At 67.5% G+C, this 24,958-nt stretch overlaps 1 protein-coding gene across 1 annotated transcript in view; it reads left to right on the plus strand.

Annotated features, from left to right (window-relative positions):
- The window catches only part of PITPNM3 (PITPNM family member 3), a 51,595-nt gene extending 26,637 nt beyond the window's left edge, over positions 1-24,958 (plus strand). The window contains 16 exon segments of the mRNA XM_030296252.1: positions 2,691-2,767; positions 3,094-3,329; positions 4,751-4,940; positions 6,030-6,152; positions 6,479-6,669; positions 8,780-8,952; positions 10,143-10,313; positions 11,479-11,673; positions 12,077-12,225; positions 14,028-14,144; positions 16,367-16,483; positions 16,667-16,815; positions 17,050-17,199; positions 20,138-20,321; positions 22,458-22,586; positions 23,844-24,958. Of these exon segments, the coding sequence (XP_030152112.1) occupies positions 2,691-2,767; positions 3,094-3,329; positions 4,751-4,940; positions 6,030-6,152; positions 6,479-6,669; positions 8,780-8,952; positions 10,143-10,313; positions 11,479-11,673; positions 12,077-12,225; positions 14,028-14,144; positions 16,367-16,483; positions 16,667-16,815; positions 17,050-17,199; positions 20,138-20,321; positions 22,458-22,586; positions 23,844-24,146 (2,654 nt within the window). The 3' untranslated portion in view covers positions 24,147-24,958.

A 24,958-nucleotide genomic window follows, 5' to 3' on the forward strand; every position in this document is an offset into this window, starting at 1 on the left:
GGTACCTCACGGGCTGGGTGCACCCTGGGATCTTTGCTTGGAGCGAGTTTTCCCAAAAACGCCACGCCAGACCGTGACAGCAGGGGATCGCGGCTGTCCAGGGGCTCCGAGTTGATCGCAGCAATGACAGTGAGCCGGGCCCTGCTGAGCATGTTGTGAGGTCTCCATCTCTGCCTCAGTGGCTCTGAGAAGGCTTTCCAGATGTCAGGACGATTGAGCAGGGTTTTGAAGGACAGGTAGGAGTTTGCTGGTCTGCCCGGGGAGGAAGGCCGTCCCAGGCACGGGGCTCAGCACGAGGCGAGGAGGAGCGAGCCTGCCGTGTCTGGTGGGCGAGCCAGTGGCCTCCATTACTGTGGCGGGGACACCTGGCTCTTCGAGAGCACAGCGCTGTAGGCAGGGCAGGGCGGGGGGCGCGGGCCGCCTTCCTGGGTTCCCCAGGGGCCTCTGCTGACGCTGGAGACGCGCCTTCCTGGAGGGCCCTCCAGTCACGTTAGCCCACTCCCGGGGGCAGGATCTAGGTCTGCGGGCGAGGCCTCCCCTCCTCTGTCCCCCGAGCAAGATGTCTTTGGCTGCCGTGGCCAGGGAAGGGGCGAGGGGTGCTGAGGACCACCCTGTCAGTCCCAGCTCCCCCCCGCCACCTGGAGCCAGGAGCCCCGCTCTGAGGCCTGTGTGTGTGTATGAGCTCGTTTATCCTCGGCCTCGTCCCGGGGGTGGCCTCTGTCATTCTCACGTCCAGAAGAGGAAACCAAGAAGCCGAGGGCCCTCTCACACCATGGGCGGGGGCAAGATGTGGACGCGGGCGCTGTCCGAACCGGGTGTCTCCCGGCCTCAGGAGTGAGGGGTCCCCGGGGCCAGAGGGGACCTCAGCTGCACACAGCTCCTGGTCTTACCGGCCCTGGAGCCGCGCACGAGGCCACACGCACCACGGAACGTGGCTGCTTTGCTCTGGGGCGGTGTGTGCGTGGCAGGCCTAGAGGTACCACTCGCCAGCACCGTCCTGGGTTGGGCGTGGGACTTGGGTGCCGGCCGCTCAGCCTAACCCTGCGGCCTGGGGCACGTGAGCCAGGATGTATGAGCCTCGGTTCCTCGTCTGCAAATGGGGCTGATACCCAGAGGACCAGAGCTCAGGGGCGGTGTGGGGACTAGGTGACAGTGCCTGGGACATAATGCGTGCTCAGCAAAACCCAAGCCGGTTCTGTGTTTTGTCAGGAGCCTGTCCTGAGCACAGGGCCCAGGGCAAGGTCCCCAGGATGTGAGCCGCTGGAAGGAGCCGGGGGAAGTCCCGGGCAAGCCTGGCCTCGTTCCCTCCTCCTCCTCCTCCTGGCCACCCCTCCATCCTTTAGGGAACGAATTCCTGTCTGTGTGGGCGGGAGCCCTGAGCCCATAAAGCAGTTACCCTTAGACCAGGGCGGTAACCGGAAGGACCGAATCATTCAGAATTACACTTCTGGTTTCGTGTTCTTTGCTGAGTACCCTGGGGCCAGGATGGTGGGGGGAGGGTGTCCTAACCCAGACCCTCGGTCAGGCTCCCACCCACACCTGCTGCACCCCTGCCCGCAGAGCCCCGGAAGGACCCTCCCCCACATGACCCCTAAGAGGTGCAGCAGGTTCGGGTGGGGTGGGTGAGGGAGGGGGGGCAAAGAAGGAAAGGGGCGTCCCAGCATGCAGCTGGCTGCTTCGGGAGTGAGGGAGTGAGTTCCCCGTCACTGAAAGCACACGAGTGGTCCACAGTCTCGCCACGTGGTCCAGACACATACAAAATAACATCCTCCTTGTGGGGAGAACAGAGAGGAAGCAAGGTCAGCGTGGTGGGTGGGTGGGTTCCTCAGGATGGCAGGCGGCCCCAGGTGGGCAGCGAGGGGGCCGCGGGGTGTCTTTGAGGTCTCTCTCCACCCGAGAGCCCAGCACGGTGACATTGGGAATGTAGGTGTTAGATCACACAGCCTTCTCTGTCAGGGCCAGCCGGTAAATACTCCCAGCTTGGCAGGCTGTGAGGACTCGTGCAACTGTGTAACTCTGTCGCTGAGGCCCGTGTGCGAGCAGCCACAGACGGATGTGAACCAGAGAGCCCAGTGGTGTTCCAGTGAAACTTTATTAACAGCGATGGGCGCAGGCCAGATTTGCTTCTCGGCTGTCGCCTGCGGGTCCCTGCATTAGAGGGACCAGGGGCTCAGGCCCCGAGGCCCCAGAGGAGGGGTGGCAGCTGAAGGAAATGAGGACAGCCTTTCTTGGTGGGGGGGGGGGGGGCTGGGTGACAGGGGCCTCACCCCAGAGGTCACCCAAATGCTGCCTTGCCTCTCTGGGGGTCCACCTGCCCTGGGCCCCGGGTCCCCTCATTCAAGGCCTTGCTACGGCTCTGATGGCTCCAAGCAGACAGTTTTAAAATATGCAGCTCTCCACTTTTCAGGAGGATGCTCGGCCCCCATTTCCGTCCCTCACTAGAAGTCCCCCGATGGCACGCACATGGTTGCTGTTGTTACTGGCGAGGGAAGCAGGACAGCCTCTTCCGGGACACCCTCCCTGGCCTCGGGGACGGCGTGTGGGCTGGCCCGGCCCTGGGGGGACAACGGCTTCTGGTTGTGTTGGTCTGGAGGCGGGGGCTGGACGCTGTCGTTCCAGCTGGGTCCCCGGGGACGCTGGGGCCCCAGGGAGGGAGGCCTGCAGGTGCTGAGTCCTCTGTCCCCCCGCAGGAGAACTGTATCGGGTTTCCTTGAGAAGACAGAGGTTCCCGGCCCAGGGCAGCATCGAGATCCACGAAGACAATGAGGTGGGCGGGGCTCCTGGCGGTGTCTGGGCTCCCTGTGGTCAGGACTTCAGGGGGACCCCCAGGCCGGTGGACATTTCACTTGCTCTTCATCGGACTTGCCGTGCGACCCTGGGCAGGTCCTTGTCTGTCTCTGGGCCTCCGGCTCAGACCCCCTCAAGAAGGGTCTCTTGGGGCCCTTGGGGCCTTGACAGCGAGGGGCTTGCTCCGCCAGCAGCCTGGGCGGCCCCCTCTGCGTGCACAGGGGGCCACGCCGGGGGCCGAGGGTCCCCGCGCCTGCGCCCCCTCTCCCCGCCTCCCGTGTCTACCCCGCCCAATGTCCTCCTCAGGAAGGCTGCCCGCGGCGCTCCTGCAAGACGCACGTGCTCCTGCTGGTGCTCCACGGGGGCAACGTCCTGGACACGGGTGCGGGGGACCCAGCCTGCAAGGCGGCCGACATCCACACCTTCGGCTCCGTGCTGGAGAAGGTCACGCGCGCCCACTTCCCGGCGGCCCTGGGCCACATCCTCCTCAAGTTCGTGCCCTGTCCTGCCGTCTGCTCCGAGGCCTTCTCGCTCGTCTCTAAGTGAGTCCCTTCTGCCCACGCGGACTGGCCAAGGTTGGTGGGGTTGACGAGGGAGTGCTGTCCCGGCGGGGGGGGGCGGGGGGTGCCTGCCGGGGCGTCCACGGGATGTCAGGCGCTGACTGGCCATGAACACGCTGGCGGGGAGTGGTCAGCGAGGGTCCCGAGCAGTTAGCAGGTGTGCGCCCGGCCTGCCCTGCCCTGCCCTGCCGAGCCCGGCGGTGCTGGCTCCCTGTGCTCAGTAGGCCCCGGTCCCCCTGGCTCCGAGGACACTGAGGCCCCGGGAGGCCCAGCAGTTGCCCCCAGGGTTACCCAGAGAATGGAGCCGGGAATCGAACCCGGGCAGCCTGGCTTTCCCGCCGCACGGTCAGAGCCCGGTGCGGGTGTGTGTTCTGATGCGGGCGGGCCATGCGCCCTGGACGCCCGGGAAGAGCCAGGGAACCTTCCCCGGCCTGTGTCATCTGTGACGTGGGGACGATCGCGTCGGGAGCACCGCGTGGAGTGTTTGCGAGGACGCTGAGCGCTAGTGTGACTCGCGGCTTCGTCCTCCGGCGTGGATGGCGCTCTCTCGAGGACAGTGGGCCGGGGAGAGGGTGTCCGGGTCCCCACAGAGAAGCCGGCCCAGGGGATAAGGCATCAAGCTCCCCGGGCCTGGTTCCTGCCCCCCCTCCCGTCCCCAGTGGGGTCATGTCGGGCCCTGGTCAACCTGAGTTTGGGCCCTGGGTGGGGGTGGGGTGGGGCGGGGGCTCCAGCCAGCTGGCTCTGATGCCCCAGGGGACCGCGGCAGGCAGGGTGGGGGTGGGGGCCGGGCAGGAGCTGGTCCCCGAGGGGTCTGAGCTACAGCAGAGGGAAGGGCTTGCACGTGGGGAAGCAGGGCAGCGAGGACGCCGTAGAGCAAGCTCTCGGTCCTTTCTGGGCTCACACCTTTCTGCAAAGCCCACAGCCCTGGACCCTCGCCCCAGGACGGTGCACACCATGTCATGCGCACAGCTACGTGTCCATCTCCAAGCTGTGGCTGACGCGGGTCCCCTTGCCTGGAACCCTCTCTCTCCTCCTCTGTAGCGTCCGTAAAGCCTTCCTTGAGGCCTAGTCCAGATTGCACCTCCTCCGGGAAGTCTGCTATGATACGTCCCCACCCTGATCCGCACCAGGCGGCTTCCTCCAAATCGGGGTGTCCCTTGGGGCCGTGCGGAAGAGGGCAGGGGAAGGTGGCCGGCCAGGAGACGCCAGGCCCACATCCCGGGCTGGCGCGGGGACGATGCCCCCACCTGCACTTTGTTTCTTGTGGCTCCTGCTTGGTTCTGCTTCGAGGGCCCCGAGCAGGGGCCTAGCCACGGCCGGCCCGTGCTCTCCTCTGCCCGGCGCGCAGCCCCAGACCTGCCCCTGCCTGAGCCTGGCCAGGCTTACCTTGACCCTGTCTGCAGCCTGAACCCCTACAGCCACGATGAGGGCTGCCTCGGCAACAGCCAGGACCACGTCCCCCTGGCCGCCCTGCCCCTGCTGGCCATCTCCTCTCCGCGGTACCAGGACGCGGTGGCCGCCGTCATCGAGCGGGCCAACCAGGTCTACACAGAGTTCCTCAAGTCCCCTGATGGAATCGGCTTCAGTGGGCAGGTATGACAGCCTGCCTCCCTAACCAGCCCTGACCTAGCCTGACCGCTGTCCTCAGGCCGACCCTGACCCGAGTCTGACCCCTGACCTGAGTCTGACCCCTGACCCTGGCCTGACAGCTGCCTTCAGGCTGACCCTGACCCGAGTCTGACCCCTGACCTGAGTCTGACCCCTGACCCTGGCCTGACTGCTGTCCTTACGCTGACCTTGACCCGAGTCTGACCCCTGACCCTGGCCTGACTACTGTCCTTACGCTGACCCTGACCCAAGTGTGACTCCTGACCCTGGTCTGACTGCTGTCTTCGGGCTGACCCTGACCTGAGTCTGACCCCTGACCCTGGTCTGACTGCTGTCTTCGGGCTGACCCTGACCTGAGTCTGACCCCTGACCCTGGCCTGACTGCTGTCCTCGGGCTGACCCTGACCCAAGTGTGACTCCTGACCCTGGCCTGACTGCTGTCCTCGGGCTGACCCTGACCTGAGTCTGACCCCTGACCCTGGCCTGACTGCTGTCCTTGGGCTGACCCTGACCCAAGTGTGACTCCTGACCCTGGCCTGACTGCTGTCCTCGGGCTGACCCTGACCTAAGTCTGACCCCTGACCCTGGCCTGACTGTTGTCCTTACGCTGACCCTGACCTGAGTGTGACTCCTGACCCTGGCCTGACTGCTGTCCTCGGGCTGACCCTGACCTGAGTCTGACCCCTGACCCTGGCCTGACTGCTGTCCTTACGCTGACCCTGACCCGAGTGTGACTCTTGACCCTGGCCTGACGGCTGTCCTCGGGCTGACCCTGACCTGAGTCTGACCCCTGACCCTGGCCTGACAGCTGCCTTCAGGCTGACCCTGACCTGAGTCTGACCCCTGACCCTGGCCTGACTGCTGTCCTTACGCTGACCCTGACCCGAGTTTGACTGCTGCCCTCAGGCCGACCCTGACCCAGCATGAACACCCATCCCCCACAGGAGTTCTGTCAGTGGCTCTCCGGGACAGGTCCCTTATTCTGCCAGGGACAGGGGACTGGTGCTCCGGCCGGGTACGGGGGCGGTGGGTCAGCGGCGGGCGGGCCTTTAGCCCCAGCTGTGTGTGCCCCAGGTGTGTCTCATCGGGGACTGTGTGGGGGGCCTCCTGGCCTTCGATGCCATCTGCTACAGCGCGGGGCCCTCGGGTGACAGTCCGGGCGGCAGCAGCCGGAAGGGCAGCATCAGCAGCACCCAGGTGCGGGCCAGCCGGTGGGGGTCGGGGAGGGGCCTGTCCTGGGGAGGTGAGGCGGGCCTTCACCCCGGTACGCGGTCGCTACCCCGGAAGTGTTGCCCTACGGGAGGAGGGCGGGTTTAGGCCGGGGTCGGGCGCCTACGTCCGGACCCCCGGTGGGCCGCCCCGGGCCGAAACCCCGCCGTGACTCGGTGGCTCCCGCGCTCCTTCGCAAGAGTGCTGACCTGACGTCTGGGGAGAAAGGGGTTCATCCGCGCCCGGGGGAGGACGCGGGGCCCCGGAGTCTGTGGTGGCTGCAGTGCTCTCCTGTCCTCTGCGTGACCCCAAAGGACGCCCCCGTCGTGGCGGACGAGGCGTGCGGTCTGGCCGGCAGCAAGCGTCTCAGCAAGAGCAGCATTGACGTCTCCGGCGTGCCGGACGAGGACGCCTCGGAGCCCCAGAGGCCGTTGCCTCGGAAACAGAGCGACTCCTCCACCTACGACTGTGAGGCCATCGGCCAGCATCATGCCTTCCTGTCCAGGTAACCGCCTCCCGGGCCCCGTCTTCCTTCCAGCGTCCGGGGCGGCGAGGACCGGCCCTGGGGCCCAGGCCCTTTCGGGAGGCCTGTAGACGGGCGCGGAGAGGCTGGGACCCCGGCCACTCCCCGTGGGCCCTGCGCCCCGTCCCTGCGCCGCCCCGACCTGCGGAGGGAGGGGACGGCCCTCCAGCGTCGCGGACGCTCAGTGTCAAGCTCTGGCAAAGGGAAAATTACGCCCGGCCCGCTTCACTGCTGCTTAAGAAAAGGCGGTGGAAAAGCGGATGCGGGTGTGTTTTGCGAGCCGCTCCGGGGGTCGTTCTGTTTGTCAGACGGGGCAGTGGAGGCTCCTGGAGGCCGGGAGGCGTCCTGGGATCACACGGCCAGCGCCGAGCAGCTGGGGCCGGACTCCGACTCCTGGTCCCTGGTGCGGTCCCTTCTGCAGAGTTGAGTGAGTTACCGGCACGCTCATCAGGGCACAAGGGACCCACCTAGGAAAGCAGGCCTTGTTCCGCGCTGTCCCTCCGTTCTCTGCCCTGTCTGTCCTCGCTGCTTTCTTACCCAAGTGGCAAGTGTCACGGGGCCATCAGGAGGTTTGCAAAATAGGTCCCCTGTGACCGCTTTGGGGTCTTCCTCTTTGTACGTATTTTGTACATCCTTTGCGTTTAGTTTTCCTTGGAAAAAGAACCCTTCTACCGGGATCTTTTCTGATCCTTTCCCTATGTGATACGTATTCGGTAAATCTCCTTAACGGGGAGCGTTTCACTGGGTGAGCGGACAGACAGCTCCCTTCATCCCAGTAATTGGATACTTGGCTCCTTCCAGTTCTGGGAAGTTACAGCGTGCGTAAACGTTTGCGCGTGTGTGGGGCTGTTTCATTCGGGTGCATTCGTTCCCCGAGGAGAAATCCTTCCATCAAAGGCCCCGCACATTCAAATCTCTGACTATTCGAAGCCCCTCTGTCAGCCTCAGTTCGCATCAGGCTTGCAGGGTGAAGTCGTGACTTTTCTGGTTCACCCTCGAAAAGTCCTTTAAGAAGGCCCCAAATCCGGAGGGCGACAAGAAGTTGGAGGCTTCTGGTAGCCGGTTCAGCGCAGCCAGCTTTTCCCTCTAGCGTAGGGACAGATGGCAGTTTCGTCAGACACCGGCGCTGTCCTCGCGGGGAGAGACAGGAGCCCGAGGACTCAGATCCGGCTACCCCGACCCCTCACGCACGGCCGGCGGGGGACTGGCCCGCGCTCTTTCCGTTGTTATTTCTCAAATTCCCTCTCTCCTCCACCTGGAATATTCTAGTTGAATTTGCGTTCAGTTACTTGATTCGTAGATCACGGGATCCCACTGGATCGTCTCACACCCTGAGCTGCACTTAAGTGCCACCTGGACGGTCCAGGGGCGCCCGGCTTTCCTGCCCGCCAGGCCTCGGCGGCCGCTCTGGGTCCGGAACAGCATCGGCCCGGCTCTCGGGAGCAGCGGCGCCCGGGCTGGGACTGGGGGCAGTTCTGTGTGTCCCACCTTTCTCTTCAAGCCCTGCTCCCTGTGCAGGTGGTGCGGGAGGGAAGCGCACGCTGTCTGCACCTGGTTCTGCAGGTGGCCTGGGACCCGGGTGACAATGAACTTGCCCGATTCTGCAGGACCGGCTCCGTCCGGCTGGTCTGCGTACCGGCCAGGCCAGGCTCCGCCGGCAGACGGCGCGGGAGCTCACCGGGGGCCCTTGCGAAGCCGGCCCGATGGGGCAGGCCTGCCAGCCTGCAGGATGCTTAGGTGCTCTGAGGCCCTCAGCCCAGCTGAGAAAAGGTTTTACCGGATCGTGGCCGTGAGCGTCTGTCCAAGTACGGTCTCTGGCTGCCGGCAGGTGACAACGGCAGAGTTGGGTAGATGTGACGGAGGCCGAACGGCCCCGCGGTCTAAACCATTTACCGTCTGGCCCTTCAGAGGAAAAGGGCCGTCGGCCGGGCCCCGGTGGCCCGCGCCAGGGTGGCCGTCAGCTCTCCGGGCTGGCCGGCGGGCTCTGACTCCGGGCCCCGCCGCGGAGGCGGCGGGCCGGGCTCTCCCCGCTCAGCCTACGCACCCCCGCTCCTTCGCTGACCGCCCTCCCGGGGCTCTCTCCCCTGGGCAGCATCCACTCGAACGTGCTGAAGGACGAGGCCGAGCCCCCCGCGGCCGGGGGGCTCCCGCCGCCCGAGGTCAGCCTGGGTCGCTTGGACTTCGACGTGTCCGACTTCTTCCTCTTTGGCTCGCCCCTGGGCCTGGTCCTGGCCATGCGGAGGACAGTGCTGCCGGGACTGGACGGTGGGTGGCGCTGCCGGGGCCTGAGAGGCCTCGTGTCTCTGGACCACGGTGTCGGGGCCTCCGGCTAGGGGACCGTGGGGGGGTGCAGGGAGGGGTGGGGCATGGGGAGGGGGGAGGGAGGGGCAGCCTCCCCGGGTGGGACAAAGGTGAGCCAGCCCCGGTGGGTTTCACCTCCCTGTCACATGCCCCACGTGGGCAGTTGTCATGCTCCACGGGAGGAGAAGCCACATTTACCCTCCTGCCGCCCTCCTTCCCCGGCACCCCCAGGCAGACCTTCTGCGGCCGGGGCGACCTCCCCGACTCCCACACAGTCCCAGGCCCGCCTTAGTGCCCGCGGCCTGAGCGCCCACCCCCAGTGCTCTGAGATACACAGTGAGGTGATGTGCACCGGCCTGTGGTTTAGCAGTGAGTCTGAGGGGACAAGCAGCGGGGGCACCTCGAGGCCCACACGTCAGGGCTTCTCAAACTCCTTTTCCACAGCGCTCCCCAGCAGCCGCCACCGTGGGACAGAGAAGGGAGGGGCTCTCCTTGAAGTGGGGAGGGGTGAGGCGGAATCCCACGCCGCCTCCAAGTTGGCGAGGGGACCTGGGTCTCCCAGGACTCCGGACTCCGGACCATTCAGTCCCCCCACCCCGGGGGAGGGGGACACGGGGAGGCCTCGGGGGAAGACACCTGCCGGGCTGGGGGGAGAAGTGTTCTGCGGCTCTGGCCAGCCTCGAGCCCTGTCTCCCGCCTGCCTGGGGGCTGAGCGGCTGGGGAAGGGGCCGCTGATTCCGACCGAGAGATCCTGGGTCTGCCTGGTAGATCACATGGAGAGTTCGCGGACGCCGGAAGGATTTGCAGGAGACCGAGCAGGGGAAACAGTGGAGGGAAGGCCTGCGTGGAAGAGGGGCTGCCTGAGCAAAGGCACAGAGAGGGGCAGCCGGCAGGCCCAGGCCGGGGTGGGGAACTGCAGAGGAGCGCCGGCCGCAGCCCTGGGGCCTAGAGCGCCGCTCCTGGTGGGGCAGGTTGGCAAGGCCCTGAATGCCAAACGCAGCACGATGGCTTTGGTTCTGTTGGTAGCAGGGAGCCACGGCATGTTCTTGAGCAGAGGGCTGGGCCACCCGAAGCCGCACTCAAGGAAGCCTGCTGGGCCCAAGGGAGCAGGAACTGGCAAGGGGCTTCCCCCACGTCCTCTCTGTCCCCCTCAGGCTTCCAGATGCGTCCCGCCTGCAGCCAGGTCTACAGTTTCTTCCACTGCGCGGACCCCTCTGCTTCGCGGCTGGAGCCCCTGCTGGAGCCCAAGTTCCACCTGGTGCCGCCCGTCAGCGTGCCCCGCTACCAGAGGTTCCCGCTGGGCGACGGGCAGTCCCTCCTGCTGGGTAGGCTCTCCGCGGTTGGGGGCGGGCGGTTGTGTGAGCGTGCTGAGCCAGGGGCTGGGCCCCGCCGGGTGGCACTCCAGGGCCACCCTCTCTGGTCCAGGCTCTCCACGCGCTGGCCGAAGGAGGGACTAGACTCCCCTCCGACCAGGGGCCATGTGCTCCAGAGCAGGAGGAGGAGGCGGAAACAGCTGCTCACCTGTGTGCACCCCTGCTCTGTCGGGGGCGTCTTGGGGCCCAGAGGCCAGGCTCTGCCCCTGACGGGCTCCTGGGGCCAGCACGCCGCTCGAGCCATCAGACCTGAGTGCAAGCCCGGGGGTCTGTGCTGGGTGTTGTTCCCCAGCCTCGCCCCTGGAGGTGCAGGGCCAGGAATGTGTCATCCCGGTGGGCATCATGGAAGAGGGGGCCTTTGGCCACGGCATTTGGACAGGCGGAGCAGAGCTGGAGGATGAGGGTCGGGGGGCACTTGTAGGTGGAAGGAGCAGCGGGAACAGGGCAGGTGGGTCTGGGGGAGGCCAGTGGTCTCCAGGGCTGACACGGAGTGAACCAGGCACGGGCAGGGGAGGCCGGCGTTGGCAGTCGGGGCTGGGAAATCAGGGCCTTCGTTCCACATCCTGGATGAGGAGGTTTGGTCAGAGCCTGTTCAGAAGTTTGGGCCAGACTGGGGGAGGGGGGGTGCCGTGCATGAGGCTCATTCAGGATCCAAAAACAGCACCCCCCCCCATTTTTAACGGAAACTTAATTTCCAAAGTCCTGCTTCGTCGGGAGCTTCCCGTGCACCCGAAAATGTGTTGCTCTGGGCGGGGCAAGGCCCTGCCCCGGAGAGCGTCCTAGCGCCTTGGCTGACACGCCTGTTCCCCCCCCCCCCCCGGGCTCGGCCGCAGGCCTCTGTGCCTCGGGGGGGAGGGGGGTCCGTGGAGGGGCGCGTGGTGACCGTCCGCCTCCGGAGGTACCCTCGGCGGTTCTGCCACAGACGGAGGGGATGGTTGGGACCCACAACTTAGAGGAGGTGAGACCCAGCCGGGCCCTGGGGTGCAGGCGCCCCGTCGAGCCCCGGGGGGTTAGGGGCGCGGGCTGCCTCTGGGGCGGGGGTGACGGTGAGCGGACCGGGGAGGCCCAGACTCCTGTCCGGTACGGGCAGCTCCTGACCGCGACCTTCCCCCACCAGCTGACGCTCTGCACGCCCACAGTGGCCTCTTCCTGGAGGGCGGCTCACGGGACAGCCCACCGCCCCCGGACGCCCCCGCCCCGCCTCCTCAGGCCCCGGGGGCCCAGTGCCCCGCGCGGAGGATGAGCCGGGACAGCTCACGCAGCGACAGCTCAGACTCCTCAGACAGCCTGGCCCCCGCGGGCGTCGCCCACAGTGAGTGAGGGTTTTCGGGGCGCTGCCTGCTTTGAGGGACAGGGACCCCCCCCGCCCCGGGGCGGGCGCTGGTCCACTGCCGGGGCTGCTGAGGGCGGGCTGGGCGCGATAAAGGAAATCCATCCAGACTGAGCCCCGGGGCCGAGCCGCGACCCCAGCGTTTGTCTCCACGGGGCCAGCCCCCGCTGCTGGGGACCGGGTTGCAGGGCTCGTCCTGGGGACAGGCAGGAGAAGGGGCCGGTGGCTCACGGGAAGCGGAGCGGTCACGTCCGGGGCTCCGGCCCCGGACCTGCGCCCCGAGTGGCCCGTTCACCGCGGGGTCCGTGTGCCGGGGCCCCACGCTGGCTCGCGGGTCAAGGCCCGGCAGGGCCACACGGTCCTCACCTGGATCTCGGGCCCACAGTCACGGCCAAGTGGTGGGGCGCCAAGCGTATCGACTACGCCCTGTACTGCCCCGACGTCCTCACGGCCTTCCCCACCGTGGCCCTGCCCCACCTCTTCCACGCCAGCTACTGGGAGTCCACGGACGTGGTAGCCTTCATCCTGAGACAGGTACTGCTCTCCCTCTCCAGGCCCCTCGGGAGGGCCCGTCCTGCTCCCGGGGGAGCAGGGTGTCTTGCGGGCCACACTGCGCCCTGGGAGGGCGTGGGGTTACGAGGCCACACGGGGGGTTTTATGGAGAGCACTGGCTTCTGGTCAATGGCGTGGCACTTTCTGGAAAATTAAACAGAAACCGCACAGGAGAATGGACCCGTGTTCCGCCTGGAGACGAGTCACAAATGCCTGTTCCTCTGAGGGTCTCGGTGTCCTCGGAGAGGCCGGTGACTGAGGGGGAGCCTGGGGGGGGGGGGAAGGGGGCCGGGAGGCGGGGCCGGTGGCCAAGGGCGGGAGTTTGATTCTGTTCTGTGTCCCGCGAGAAGCCACCGCAGGGCTGAGCAAAGAGAGAGCTCGTGCCTGACCGTGTTCTGGGAAGGGAGTCCTGTGTCTGCTGCTTGAGGGGCCAGAGAGAAAGCCCCAGGCCCGTTACAAGGCCAGCCTGGGGGCCCGGCTTTGGGCCGGGAGCTGGTGCGGAGGCCCGGGGGGCCGGGGATGGGGCGACAGCAAGGCTTGCTGGCATCTGGGCGTGAGGGACCGAGGGCCGTGCTGCGGGGCCTGACGCCCACCTGAGCACCTGGGGGGCTCCCTGGGGTTGGGGAGGAGCAGGGCCAGGCTGGGGCGCGGGAAACCGAGTCTTGGGTCTGGGCCTGAGAAGCACGAAGGGAGGCGAGTGGAGGCTGGGGCTCGGCAGTCGCCGGTGGTAGGTGTCCCGGTGACGGGCGCGGCGCCCCGATCCTGAGGTGGGCTTTGCCCCCACCGAGCGGCTCTCCCCGCCAGTGGGGCATCCTACAGCGTAGCCCAGTTGTGACCCCGCCGACCCCACGGCAGCGTCGGCCCCGCCAGTTCTGGGGGCAGGTCGTTGCCCGGGCTTCCGGCCCCTGAGACGGACGGTCCGGCAACCCTGCCTCGGGTCCTGCCGTCCGCCGGGGCGGCCTCCAGAATGCCTCCCACCTGGACCTCGTGGGTCCCCAGAGGTCAGGGGGTGGGACTGGAGGTGCCAGCCTCCGGTCACGTGCGGCCTGCTCCTGGCCACGGCCCCCCCCTTGGGTGGGGTCCAGATGCCACCTCACTAACAAAAGGCATCTTGAGGGCTCTCTGGCATCGAGGACATTCCAGAGGTTTTGGGAGCTCTGAGACCGGATCTGGTTTCCCGCGTGGGAGCCGGGGGTGTCTCTCTGGGCCGAGAAGCGCAGGGACGGGGACCCAGGGGGTGGAGGAGGAGCCCTGGAAGGGGCAGGAGAGCCGGGAGAGGGCGCGAGCCTCGGCGCTGGGCCGGACAAAGTCCGGGGACTGCGGGGGGGGTCTGGAGGAAGCCCGCGTGGGGCAGGTGCAAGGGGAGCAGGCGGGTGGGAGCCACGCAGGGTGAGGCTTCCGTGGGGCGTGGCTCCGACAGGCACAGGGTCCGTCCTGGGGATGCGGAAGGGCGTGACCCAGTGGGGGAGGGACGGAGCCACGGGGCTGGGTGGGAGGGAGGACCGGCTAGCTGCTGGAGCAGCGCGGCGGGGAACGGATCCGAGCGGGGGGGGGGGGGCCGCGGTTTGGACGCCGTGCACAGAGGCTGCTCCCCGGCAGAGCATCTGAGGGCCCGCGGCCTGGCCCCGGCTGTCAGGATGGTGGCAGACGGGTCCCGGGGCTCCCGGCCTCCTGAGGGTCCCAGGCTGGCAGGTGGGGGGGCGCTGCCGGCCCTGACAGCCTTCTGGGAAGGAGGGAGCGGGGTGGGCCCGGCCGACCTGGAGCCCTGCTCGGCTGCCCGTCAGGTGATGCGCTACGAGAACGTGACCGTCAAGGAGAACGCGGGCCTGGATCCTGCGGCACTGAGCCCCGCCAACCCCCGTGAGAAGTGGCTTCGCAAGAGGACCCAGGTCAAGCTGCGGGTATGTGGTCATTGGCACCGTGTCCTGGTGGGGGTGGGGGTCTCAGCTGGTCTCAGGGAGCGGGGTGCCCTGGGGGCTGGGGCACCCGCGTGGCAGGGGAGGGCTGCGGGTGGCAGGGAAGGTGGGGGTGGGGTCGGGGCTACGCGGGGTGGGGGGGCCGGTTCCCGAAGGCCCGGCTCCAGGGGAGCACCAGGGCGGGGTCCAGGGCGCTGGGGGTGGAACGGCTGCTGTATGTCAGGCTTCTGGAGACGCGGATGTGAGTCAGGGTCTTGCCCATGACCGTGGGGCTCACAGTCCGATTCGCCTCTGAGTACGTACGGCCCGGCGTGGTGTCTGCGGTGAGAGAGGGAAGCGCAGATCAGGAAGAAAACGGAGAAAAGGACTTGGGGCAGACCAGGCAGGGCTTCCCTGAAGGAGAGTCGCCTCCGTAGGGTATTGAAGGATGAATAGGAGCGTGGTATGCGTCACTTCATCTATGTACTCAGCAAAGCATCGTCAGTTGTGGATGTGGCCCCCTGTGCCGGGTCCACAGACGCAGCCACTGCTCCGGTGGGCCGTCTGGTGGGAGCACCAGACGTAGACGCTGAGGACCCTGAGCGCGGACCGGTGCTCCGCAAATCAACTCTGTTCTCGCAAACGTATTTATTGAGCTACGGTCACGTTTTCTACAACTCGCCTGCTGAAGGGGGACAGTTCGGTGGATGTGAGCGTGTTCACGGATGCGCACAAACATCACTACGGCCAAGTTTAGGACCTTCTCATCACTTCGGAAAGAGGCCCCTTTCCCCGTAACCATCCCCCGACTGTGGTCCCTGCCCCTGGCCCCAGCTGTCTGTCTGCTCTGGGCCGTCCGTGTAACGGAACCATCCGGCATGTTGCCTCTGCGTCCAGCTTCCTTCTCGGAGCCCTGTGCTCTGGGGGCGCGCCCACGTTGCGGCAGGCGTGGGTACCTCGTTCCGCTTGACGGCTGAGGATCTTCCCGCGGACGGACACGTTCCGTTTACCCAGTCGTCACCTGTGGGGCCTTCGGGCGGTTCGCACCTTTTCTCTACCGTGGGCGACGCTCCGGGCTCTCGTGTGTCCTCGTCTCTCGTGGGATCCAGCCGCCCCGGCGGGTGCGAGGCGGGGTCTCCGTGTGGTTTTGCTTCGCGTCTCCCCGCAGATAGGTGACACAGGCGTCTTTCCGTGTGTCTGTTTCCGCGAGTTAAGTGTCTCCTCCCTGGAGTTTTGGCGGTGTGGCCCGTGCCCCCTCCCGACCGTCTGTGGGTCCGGGTCCCCTGAGCCCAGTCCAGGGGCCGGTGCAGGTGGGGGGGGGGGTCCGCTGAATTGCACGCAGACACCGTGAGAATGGAGGGCGGGGGTCCGCGGGGTGCTTCTCGGACGCGGCCGGGCCAGGCCGTAGCAGGTGGGCTGGGAGGTGGGGGCAGACAGAGTCGGGGGGGCCCTGCAGTGCCCGGCCCATGACAACTGGGGGCCACAGACAGGTCACCGGGCACGGCCGTGACGCCGAGCTCAGGATCCGGAACTCACCGCGGGGGCCTGGGCGTCGGCAGTTCTGTGCTTTGGCACGGCTTGTGTTGACTGAGGGTCCCCACTGAGGGCTGTAAGCAGAACCCCGGCCAGGGGGAGCTCGGTGGGTGGGGACAGACGCCTATGGGAACGGTCACCGGCTTGAGGGGTTCGGTCTTGGAGCGAGGCTGGGGGCCGAGGGGGGCCTTTGAGCTGCGGGGCGAATTGAAACCAGAAGTGGAGAAGCCTGGGGACCCTGGATGCTTACAGACAAAGTGACTCCGTGTCCGGAATGATCCGCAGTGTGGGGGGTGGGGGACCCCAGGGAGGCCGTAGCTGGTGCGGGGCGCAGGCGGGGTCCCCACGCACTTCTCCACGCTCTGACACGTTTACATTTCCCAGTAAGAAGACACACGGTAAGTGGCTGTGGGATGGGACCTGTGACTTGGAAGGCGGAACGGGAGGCGTCCTGGCAGGGTCCGGCCCAGGAGCCGGGGAGGAGGACAGCCAGGGGCCCGGCCGCCTCCTCAGGGTGCGTGGGACGGTCAGGATCAGGGTGCTTGTCCGTCTGCGGGAACCCGGGGTCCACAGCACACGGCTCAGAAGGGGTGACGCGGCAGGGACACGTGTGCCCCGCAGTCCTGAGGACAGCGTCGGGAGGAAGCTCACGGTCCAGCCCCAGTGGCGAAGGCCGAGCTGATCTCTGCTTTCAGAACGTCACCGCGAACCACCGGGCCAACGACGTGATCGCCGCGGAAGACGGCCCGCAGGTCCTGGTGGGGCGCTTCATGTACGGGCCCCTGGACATGGTGGCTCTGACCGGAGAGAAGGTGCGAGGGCCGGGCCGGACGGCGGGGCGGAGCAGGGCCGGGAGGGTGAGTGGGGGGGGTGGGGGCCGAAGTCCGTGCGCCCGAGGGCTGGGCGTGGGGGCCGAGGAGCCGGCCGAATGGCCCCTGGCCCCCGCCTGCAGCCCCCGGCCTTCAGGGTGTCCCCTGGCCCCTCACCGCGTGCAGGTGGACATCCTGGTGATGGCGGAGCCGTCCTCGGGCCGCTGGGTGCACCTGGACACCGAGATCACCAACAGCAGCGGCCGCATCACCTACAGCGTCCCGCGGCCCCGGCGCCTGGGGGTGGGCGTCTACCCCGTGAAGATGGTCGTCAGGTAAGACCCAGGCGGATCGTGCCGTTCGGTGCCCTTCCAGCCGGGCCGGCCGGGTGATGGAGCCCCGGGGGTGCTTTCCGGGGAGGGGGGGAGAGAGAGGAAGACGGACCGGTGGCCAGCTGTGGCTTCGGGAGATACCGGCCCGCTGCTCCCCGAGCCGGGCCCGGGCCGACCCCTGGCCTCAGGCTACGAGCTGAGTGCGACGCGGGCTGACCACAGGCAGGTGCGTTTTAGGGGCGACCAGACCTTTGCGATGAGCTACCTCACGGTGCTGCCCCGGGGCATGGAGTGCGTGGTGTTCAGCATCGACGGGTCCTTCGCGGCCAGCGTGTCTATCATGGGAAGTGACCCCAAGGTCCGGCCGGGGGCCGTGGACGTCGTCCGGTGAGCGTTCCCTCCCGTCCCTTCCCAGAGGCCCCGGGAGAGCCGGGCCGTGTATTTTTCCGGAATTCCACTAATCTCCGGGGCAGGAACTGGGGAGTCCCGGTCACGTGTACCGAGGGTCCCCGAGAAACGCCCTGCCACCGTCTGGACGCGAGCTCCCCCTCCCTCCCGCCTCCGTTTAATCTCTGCAGCCAGCCAGGCCTGGGCTCCCGAGTTCTGACTCCAGGCGGGGTCCAATCGGCGTGTTCTGGTGGCCTCTGGGAGAAAAGGCTCCGAATGTAGCAGCCGAAAAGAATACTATTCCATCTCTCGCGGTTCCGTGGGTGGGCTGGGCTCTGCTCGGATGTCGTCACGTGGGGTGTTCCCGTGACTCACGGCCGGGTGGCGATCTGGGCTGGGGGCGGGGCTCATCCGCAGGCTCCCCTCGGGCCGGGTTCGAGATGGCCTCTGTACTCGCGGTGGCTGGGCCCGCTCTCTGTCCGCGGGGCCAGCCTGGGCCGTCTCGTGGAGACCCGGGTGGAGGCCGCAAGCCTTCTCAGGACCCAGCCTGGGGCGTCACAGTGACCTTTCCGCTGTGTTCCGCTGGTCATGAGTAGTGGCAGGATCCGCCCGGATTCACGGGGAAGGGACCACCTAAACATGTGAATACAGGACACGTGGCTCCCAGGGGCCACCCTCTGAGCCTGACTCAGGCGCAGTGATAAGGGGAAGATTGGAGCTCGTACAGCTGACTGGGGAGAGCAGGGCAGGCTTCCTGAGAGAGGTGGCGTCAGAGATAGTCCCCGAGGGGTGGACGGGTTCAGTCCAAGCCGCTGCACAAAGATTAGCGAACGTGCGGAAGCGAGAAGAAAATAGAAAACGGATTTTGATAGGCCAGAAAGGAGGACGCGGGGCGACAAGGACAGGAAGAGCAGAGCACGTGGTGGGACGGGGTCAGGGTGGTTGGATTTTGGAGGCCAGACCAGGACGGGGCCGGAGGTGGGGCTGGAAGCAGCCGTGTAGAAGGGTGTCACCATAGGAGAGTGAGGGAGGAGCCACTTTATCCGCTCCCTGCTTCCCCCCTCCCTGCCTCCCCCCATCCCTCCCTTTCACCCTCCCCACCTCCCTCCCCACCTCCCTCTCTCCTACCCTCCCTGCCTCCCTGTTTCCACCCCTGCCTCCCTCCCTGCCTCCCCCCACCCTATCCCTACCTCCCTGCCCCCTCCCTGTCTCCTCCCCTCCCTGCCTCCCCCCATCCCTGCCTCCCTCCTACCCTCCCTATCTCCCTGCCTACCCCCCACCCTACCTCCCTCCCTGCATACCCCTGCCCCATCCCTCCCTCCCTGCCTACCCCCCTCCCTGCCTCCTCCCCTCCCTGCCTCCCCCCATCCCTGCCTCCCTCCTACCCTCCCTCCTACCCTCCCTGCCTCCCTCCTACCCTCCCTGCCTCCCTGCCTACGCCCCTCCCTGCCTCCCTCCCTGCCTCCCCCCTCCTTACCTCCCTCCCTGCCTCCCCCAGTTCCTGCCTCTCTGCCTCCCTCCCTCCCTCCCTCCCTGCCTCCCTACCAGCCTCCCTGTTTCCACCCCTGCCTCCCTCCCTGCCCCCCTCCCTCCCTGCCTCCACCCTTTTGTGAGGCTGACTCAGGGCCAGGCCCGGGAGCAAGGCAGCCCCACGGGGAAAACAAGTCTCAGGCATGAGAAACTAACCCCGGACTCCAGGTGAGCAGGACCGATGCCGGGCCTCAGCGTAGCAGCAGTGATCAGACCAGCCTGGACTGGGGACCCCAGGGTTAGCTGCCCTCCAGATGCCCCTGGCCCTGCGGGAACAGGACCTGGACGGACAGGCTCGAGCTCCTGGCAAGTGTCCGGGTCCAGCTCAGAACTAGCCAGAGTCCCCACGGTGGCGTCTGAGCCTGTGTGGGATTATGGAACGTCCCCCCGACCCCTCAGGGCGCTCTCCAGGTCTGGAGCCCCCCGGTCTATGGTGAGCCGGGGGTGGCCGGTGCCGCAGCAGCCCCTGACAGGCCCGAGCTCATCTGGCATCTTGGAGGCAGAGTCCCGTGTGAGGTCCACAGCCAGCACAATCCCACCGTGCTGCGGGAGCAGACAGGGGAGGGACCGATGGCGCCTGGGAAGCTGGGAGGGCTTCCTGCACGAGGGGGCCTTGAGAGGGGATGGGAACGTGAGGAGATGAAGCCCTGAAGGGCGTCCAGGGGAGGGGTCCGCGGCTGGGGTCCCAGCTTGAGCTGGAGCTCCTCAAGGCCCGTGGGTGCAGCAAAGCAGCCCCGTGTGGCCGGGGTGACACGATGGTCGGGGGTAACAGGTGCACGGAGGGCTGGACACCTCGGGACGCCGGGGAGCCAGGGGCGGCTTTGGGCACAGGAGCGATGGTCACCATGGAAACAGGACCAGGGGGAGCGCCACGGCCTCTGTCCAGTACGCACTATGCTGGTCGTGTCCGGACTCCTCCTGTCCCGCCTTGGGACGGCCCTCGTCTCAGTTCTTGTCCCCCCGTCACGGGTGGGGCCTGGAGGGGGTTGCACGGCCCAGGTCGGACTGGACTCGGGTGGGGGTGTGAGCGAAGGCCGAGGAGGGCGCCGAAGCAGGAGGGGGTCAGGGGTCAGGTCCTGCTGGTCGCTGGTTGGACGGGAGGCCGCTCACGGGAGCAGGAAGGGCGACGGGGACAGCCGAGGAGGCAGAGGTGGCCCGTCCTCGGCGGGGAAGCCCGAGTGACGTGGAGGCCTCGGGGACGGGGGCCAGTTTGGTGGTGGGCGAGCGGTGCCTGCGGGCCGTCCAGGGACACGTCCCGACTCATGGGGCTCAGCCCCCCCCCCCCCCCCGCGTGTGGCTCCACCGTCCTTCCCCGGGGTCCCGGCGCTGCTCAGGACGGCTGCGGGGGTGGGGGGCGGGGGCGGCTGCGGGGCGGGGGGGCTGGACCTGCGATGCCGTCCGTCCGCAGGCACTGGCAGGATCTGGGCTACCTGATCCTGTACATCACGGGGCGGCCGGACATGCAGAAGCAGCGGGTGGTGTCCTGGCTGTGCCAGCACAACTTTCCACAGGGCATGATCTTCTTCTCCGACGGGCTGGTGCACGACCCCCTGCGGCAGAAGGCCATCTTCCTCCGCAACCTCGTGCAGGAGGTGAGTGCGGGCCGGAGGCCAGACCCGCCCTCCACCTGCGGGTGCTGGGAGCCTCCACGGCCCCCGCCCCCACCCCGAGGTGGGCACTGTCACCCGCGGGGACAGAGGAGGGCGGGGAGGCTCCCTGAGGCTCGGTGACTCCCCCACGATCCCCGAGTCCGCGTCTCCTCCTTTACCTCCTGACCCCAAAGCCCGAACTCCGTCTCTGCGCCCGGTTATTCGTTCAGCCGACGGGTGCCCGCCACGCTCCTTCGGGGTCCTGGCGTCGGCGGCACGGGCTGGCACCTGCTCTCCTTCCGGAGCTTTGACCTGTGACCCCGGCACGGCGTCCCCTGGGAGCTGCTCAGAAATGTCGATTCCCTGCACCCCCCCCCCCAAACCCGCTGCATCAGAAACTGGGGAAAGGGCCCAGCGGTCTGCATCTTGACAGACCCTCCGGGGGGATTTCAATGATGGTAACATTTTGAGAACCAGTGATCTGTGGCCCAGGGGCTGAGCCCAGCCGGGAGCCCTTCTTCTACGTGACCTTGGCCTGAGAATGGTGTTTATAGTTTTAAATGGTTGGGGGTTGGGGGCGGGGATCAAAAGGAGAATGCTATCTCATGATGCGACAGCGGTACGAAAGTCCGATCTCGCTGCCTGCGAAGGCAGATGCGTTGGGACACGGCCATGCTCCCTGCTGGCCACGCTCCCTGCTGGCGCGGTGTGCGTGGCTGCTCAGAGCCACAAAGGAAGAGTGTGGTTGCAGCACAGCGCAAAGCCTGAGATACCGATTATCTGGTCTTTCGCAACAACGTCAGCCAATCCCTGGTCCAGAGGAAGAAAGATGTGTAAATCTTTACCCGGTGGGTGATCAGTAAAGGCCTGTTGTCATGCAGAGGAGCTTGGCCTGGGGAGGGCAGAGAAGGCTTCCAGGGGTTGGTAACTCTTGAGCTGAGTCTTGAATCAGGAATAGCAGTTTGCCTGGCAGACACAAACAGAACGTGCAAAGGCACTGAGGTAGAAGAGAGCCTCAGATGTTCTTAGAGCTGCGGGCATGCAGGATGCTGGTGTGCACAGGGTCAGACCCAGGTCGTGTGGGAGCAGAGGCCTGGAGGTCATCGGGGGCCTGAGGGTTGGCAGACCTTGGAAAACCTTGGCCAAGACCGTGAACTCCGCTGAGGGCAGTGGGGAGCTGGGGAGCGGCAGTGCCTGATGAGGGCTGCAGAAAGAGCCCTGTGGTGGCTGTGTGGAGACCAGATCGGTGAGACAAGAGAGGCAGGGAGGCCAGGCGAGGCAGAGGCCGACCGGAATCCAGTGGCGGCCACGGGGAGGGAGAAAACGGCATCGGGAGCGGGGATTGTCAGGTCATGCTCGGGACTGGGTGGCGGCCCCCCAGCAGGAGGTCGAACTGGGGAAGAATGTTCTGGGGGCAGCAGAAAGAAAGTTCAGGACCGGAGCTTCGTGGCCCTCCAGCGGCTCTCAGTGGCCAGCCCGTGGAACCGGGAAGGCGGCGAGAGAGCAGTCTCCCGGGCCAGGGCGTGGCCAGGCGGGCACGGGAGGGAAGGGGCAGGGTCGGCGTGGGGATGGGACGTGCGGTCCAGAGGGGCGGTTCTGGGTTTGGTCCTGGAGGCCGCTGGCCGTGAAGATGGCAGGAGGGAGGCCGAGGTCCCCTGGGGCTGATGGGGCTCAGGAGGCAGGGAAACTGTGACCTGGGACCAGAGGGTGGGGCTCAAGGTGAGCAGCCGGAGGGCGAGGGGCTGGGGGGCGAGTGAGCGTTGGGACACGGCCACCGGACGGAGGCACTCCGCACCAGTCTGGGGTGGTGCGGACGGCACGGGGCGGGGGGTCAGGCCCAGACAGAACCCCTCCAGTCCTGTGACACGTAGAGCCGCCCCTCGTTCCCTCGTCCGTGTCTTTGCCCGTCACCCAGTGACCTAGGAACGCCGACGGGGTCAGAGGGTGGCGTGGTCCCGACCTCCCCAGGCGGAGCCCTTGAACTGGGGGGCACGGCGGGGCGGGAGGGGAGCTCCTGCAGGGCCGCGTCCTGCCGCGGGGTGGCCCCGGGACCTGGAGCCCCCCCCCCCCCCCCCGTGCGGAATCGGGTCCTCTGACCCCGTGAGCGCCCGCCCCTCCACGGGCTGCCCTGTGTTTCAGTGTTTCATCAGAATCAGCGCGGCCTACGGCTCCACGAAGGACATCTCCGTGTACAGTGTGCTGGGTCTGCTGCCCTCCCAGATCTTCATCGTGGGCCGGCCCACCAAGAAGTACCAGGCCCAGTGCCAGGTGGGGGCGCCGGGCCGGGTGGGGGCGGCGTGGGCGGGGTCTGCCGTCCATTCAGTCGTTTTAGTTCATTCCTTCATTTGCCCACTCACTCATTTGTTCATCCGTTCATTCGCCGTTTCCACGCGCACCATGGGCACCTGTCCTGGGCCAGGCCCTGGTGCCGTCGGATGTCCCGTCATCCAGGCGGCAGTGCCCGTGGCAAGAGGCCTAATGGATGATGGGGGGCATGGGGTCGTGACCCCCCCCCCACCGGGGAGGAACAGAGACGATGGGGGCAAGGCTGCTTTGGAGGGTTCGAGGGAATTGTCCAGGAGGCTTGAGGTGGGAGGAGCATTTGTGACAGAGGTCGCCGCAAAAGTGAAGGTCAGGAGGTGACAGAGCAGGTGTCCCCCCCCGCCGGGCGGGAGCAGGAGAAGGGGGGCCGCAGTGCCTGGCTGACGGCCCGCGCCTCGGCGGGCTGGGACTTCGGGGGTGAGTCGTGATTCCTGCGGTCCCCAGGCTGCAGGGGGAAAGCCCGTCAGAGGAAGGGGGGAGGGAAGCAGGGGGAGGCGGTGGCCGACGGGAAGGTGAAGGGCCCCAGAGTCACTTCGGAGGCGGGACGGAGGGACTGGACTTGGAAATGAACGGGTCAGAGGTGTGGGCTGAGCGGGAGCGAAGGCCAGGGGTGGCGCCTGGTTTCTGGGAGCGCGATCAGCTCGGGGGTGCTGTTCCGGGGACTGAGAGCAGGTTGGAGAAGGAGGGGTGGGGGGGAGGTGACGACCCCTTTGGGGGCGTCTGAGTGCGGGGCGTGGGAGCCACCGGCGGGTGCAGACGGGAGACGCTGACGCACACACGTGGCCCCCGGGGGCTTGCGTGCGTGCAGACTGGTTCCATAGGCCTGGTGGGGGCGGGGGGGGTGGCGGTGGCAGAGATTCGGCCTGTCAGGGCCCCGGTCCCACTGAGGCTGCTGGTCCGCGGCCCCCTTCTGGGGGGGGCAAGGGCCTGAGGACCCGGTGGGGGGGGTGATGGGCAGGGAGGACAGCAGCGGGGCCAGCACCCGAGGGAGCTCCGCGGGGCGGAAGCCGGATGTGGCGCAGACTTGCGTTTGGGGATCTCAGCGGCAGGTGACGAGGACGGTGTGCCCCGCGGGTACAGAGGGACGAGCTCAGACGTTCAGAGGCGGGCGGGGAGCTCCCCGTCTCCCCGGCGACGATTTTGACAGGGTGGGGGGGGGGACCGGGTCACCGCCCCGCTGGCTGACGCCCGTCCCCTCCGCAGTTCCTGAGCGAGGGCTACGCGGCCCACCTGGCGACGCTGGAGGCCGGCCACCGCTCGCGCCCGAAGAAGAACAACTCGCGGATGGTGCTGCGCAAGGGCAGCTTCGGCCTGCACGCGCAGCCCGAGTTCCTGCGGAAGCGCAACCACCTGCGCAGGACCATGTCCGTGCAGCAGCCCCACCCGCCCGCCAACCCCAAGCCCGAGCGGGCCCAGAGCCAGCCCGAGTCCGACAAGGACCAGGAGCGGCCCCTGCCCGCGCTCAGCTGGGCGCGCGGGCCCCCCAAGTTCGAGTCGGTGCCCTGAGAGCCGGGCTGCGCGCAGAGGGCCGGGGCCGGGCGGGGGTGGGGGGTGCTGCTCCCCGAGACGGGCCGTTTCCTGCTTTTCCCCGCCCCCCGTGTGTGTCCAGCGGTGTCCGAGCAGAGCGGGGAGGGACCCTGCCGAGCCCCGGGGAGGGGGCTCCCTGGGCCACGAGGGGGTGAGACCCCAGGGTCTCCGCAGCCGCGGCTGCCTCCCCGTGCGGGACCTGGGACCGCGAGCCCGTCAGGGGCGGTGTCCGTGGAGTCCTGGGGGGCAGGCCTGCCCCGAGCTGGCCGGTCTGACAGAGTCGACCACCTTTCTGGGGTCCACGCGGGCCCTAAAGGGAGAAGCCGCCAGACCGGGGGTCAGCAGCCGCCGGCAGGTGCAGCCTCCCAGCGGCCTGGGGGACGGACAAGTGGCATCGTGCCGGCCCCCCCCCGTGACATCCTGGGTCAGCCTCGCGGGCCTGGCTTTCCTGTGGCAAAGTGGCCACTTTCTGGGAGGGAGGGGACATCCCCCGGGGCTCCTCCTGTGTCCGCGTGTCTGTCTACGGCCCTTGCGGGGGTGGGGGGGGTGGCGGGGTCTGGTGCTGACGGTCTGTCCTTCTGCGGCTGTCCATTGTCCCCGTCTTGTCCTCGGTATTCCTGCCGTTCACCCGCGGCCCGAGAGGACGGCCATTCCTCTTCCCGGGGTCCTGCCTGGGGCCCTCCCCGGGGAGGCTGCGGCCCTGGGCGCTGGCCCGGCTGGGCTGGCTGAGAGCCCTCGAGCCCCTCGTCGCCCTCTCTGGGCCCTGGCTTCCTTACGGAATTGGAAGGTCC

This window comes from Lynx canadensis, chromosome E1 (genome assembly GCF_007474595.2).
Source record: "Lynx canadensis isolate LIC74 chromosome E1, mLynCan4.pri.v2, whole genome shotgun sequence".
In the NCBI taxonomy this organism is placed as follows: domain Eukaryota; kingdom Metazoa; phylum Chordata; class Mammalia; order Carnivora; family Felidae; genus Lynx; species Lynx canadensis.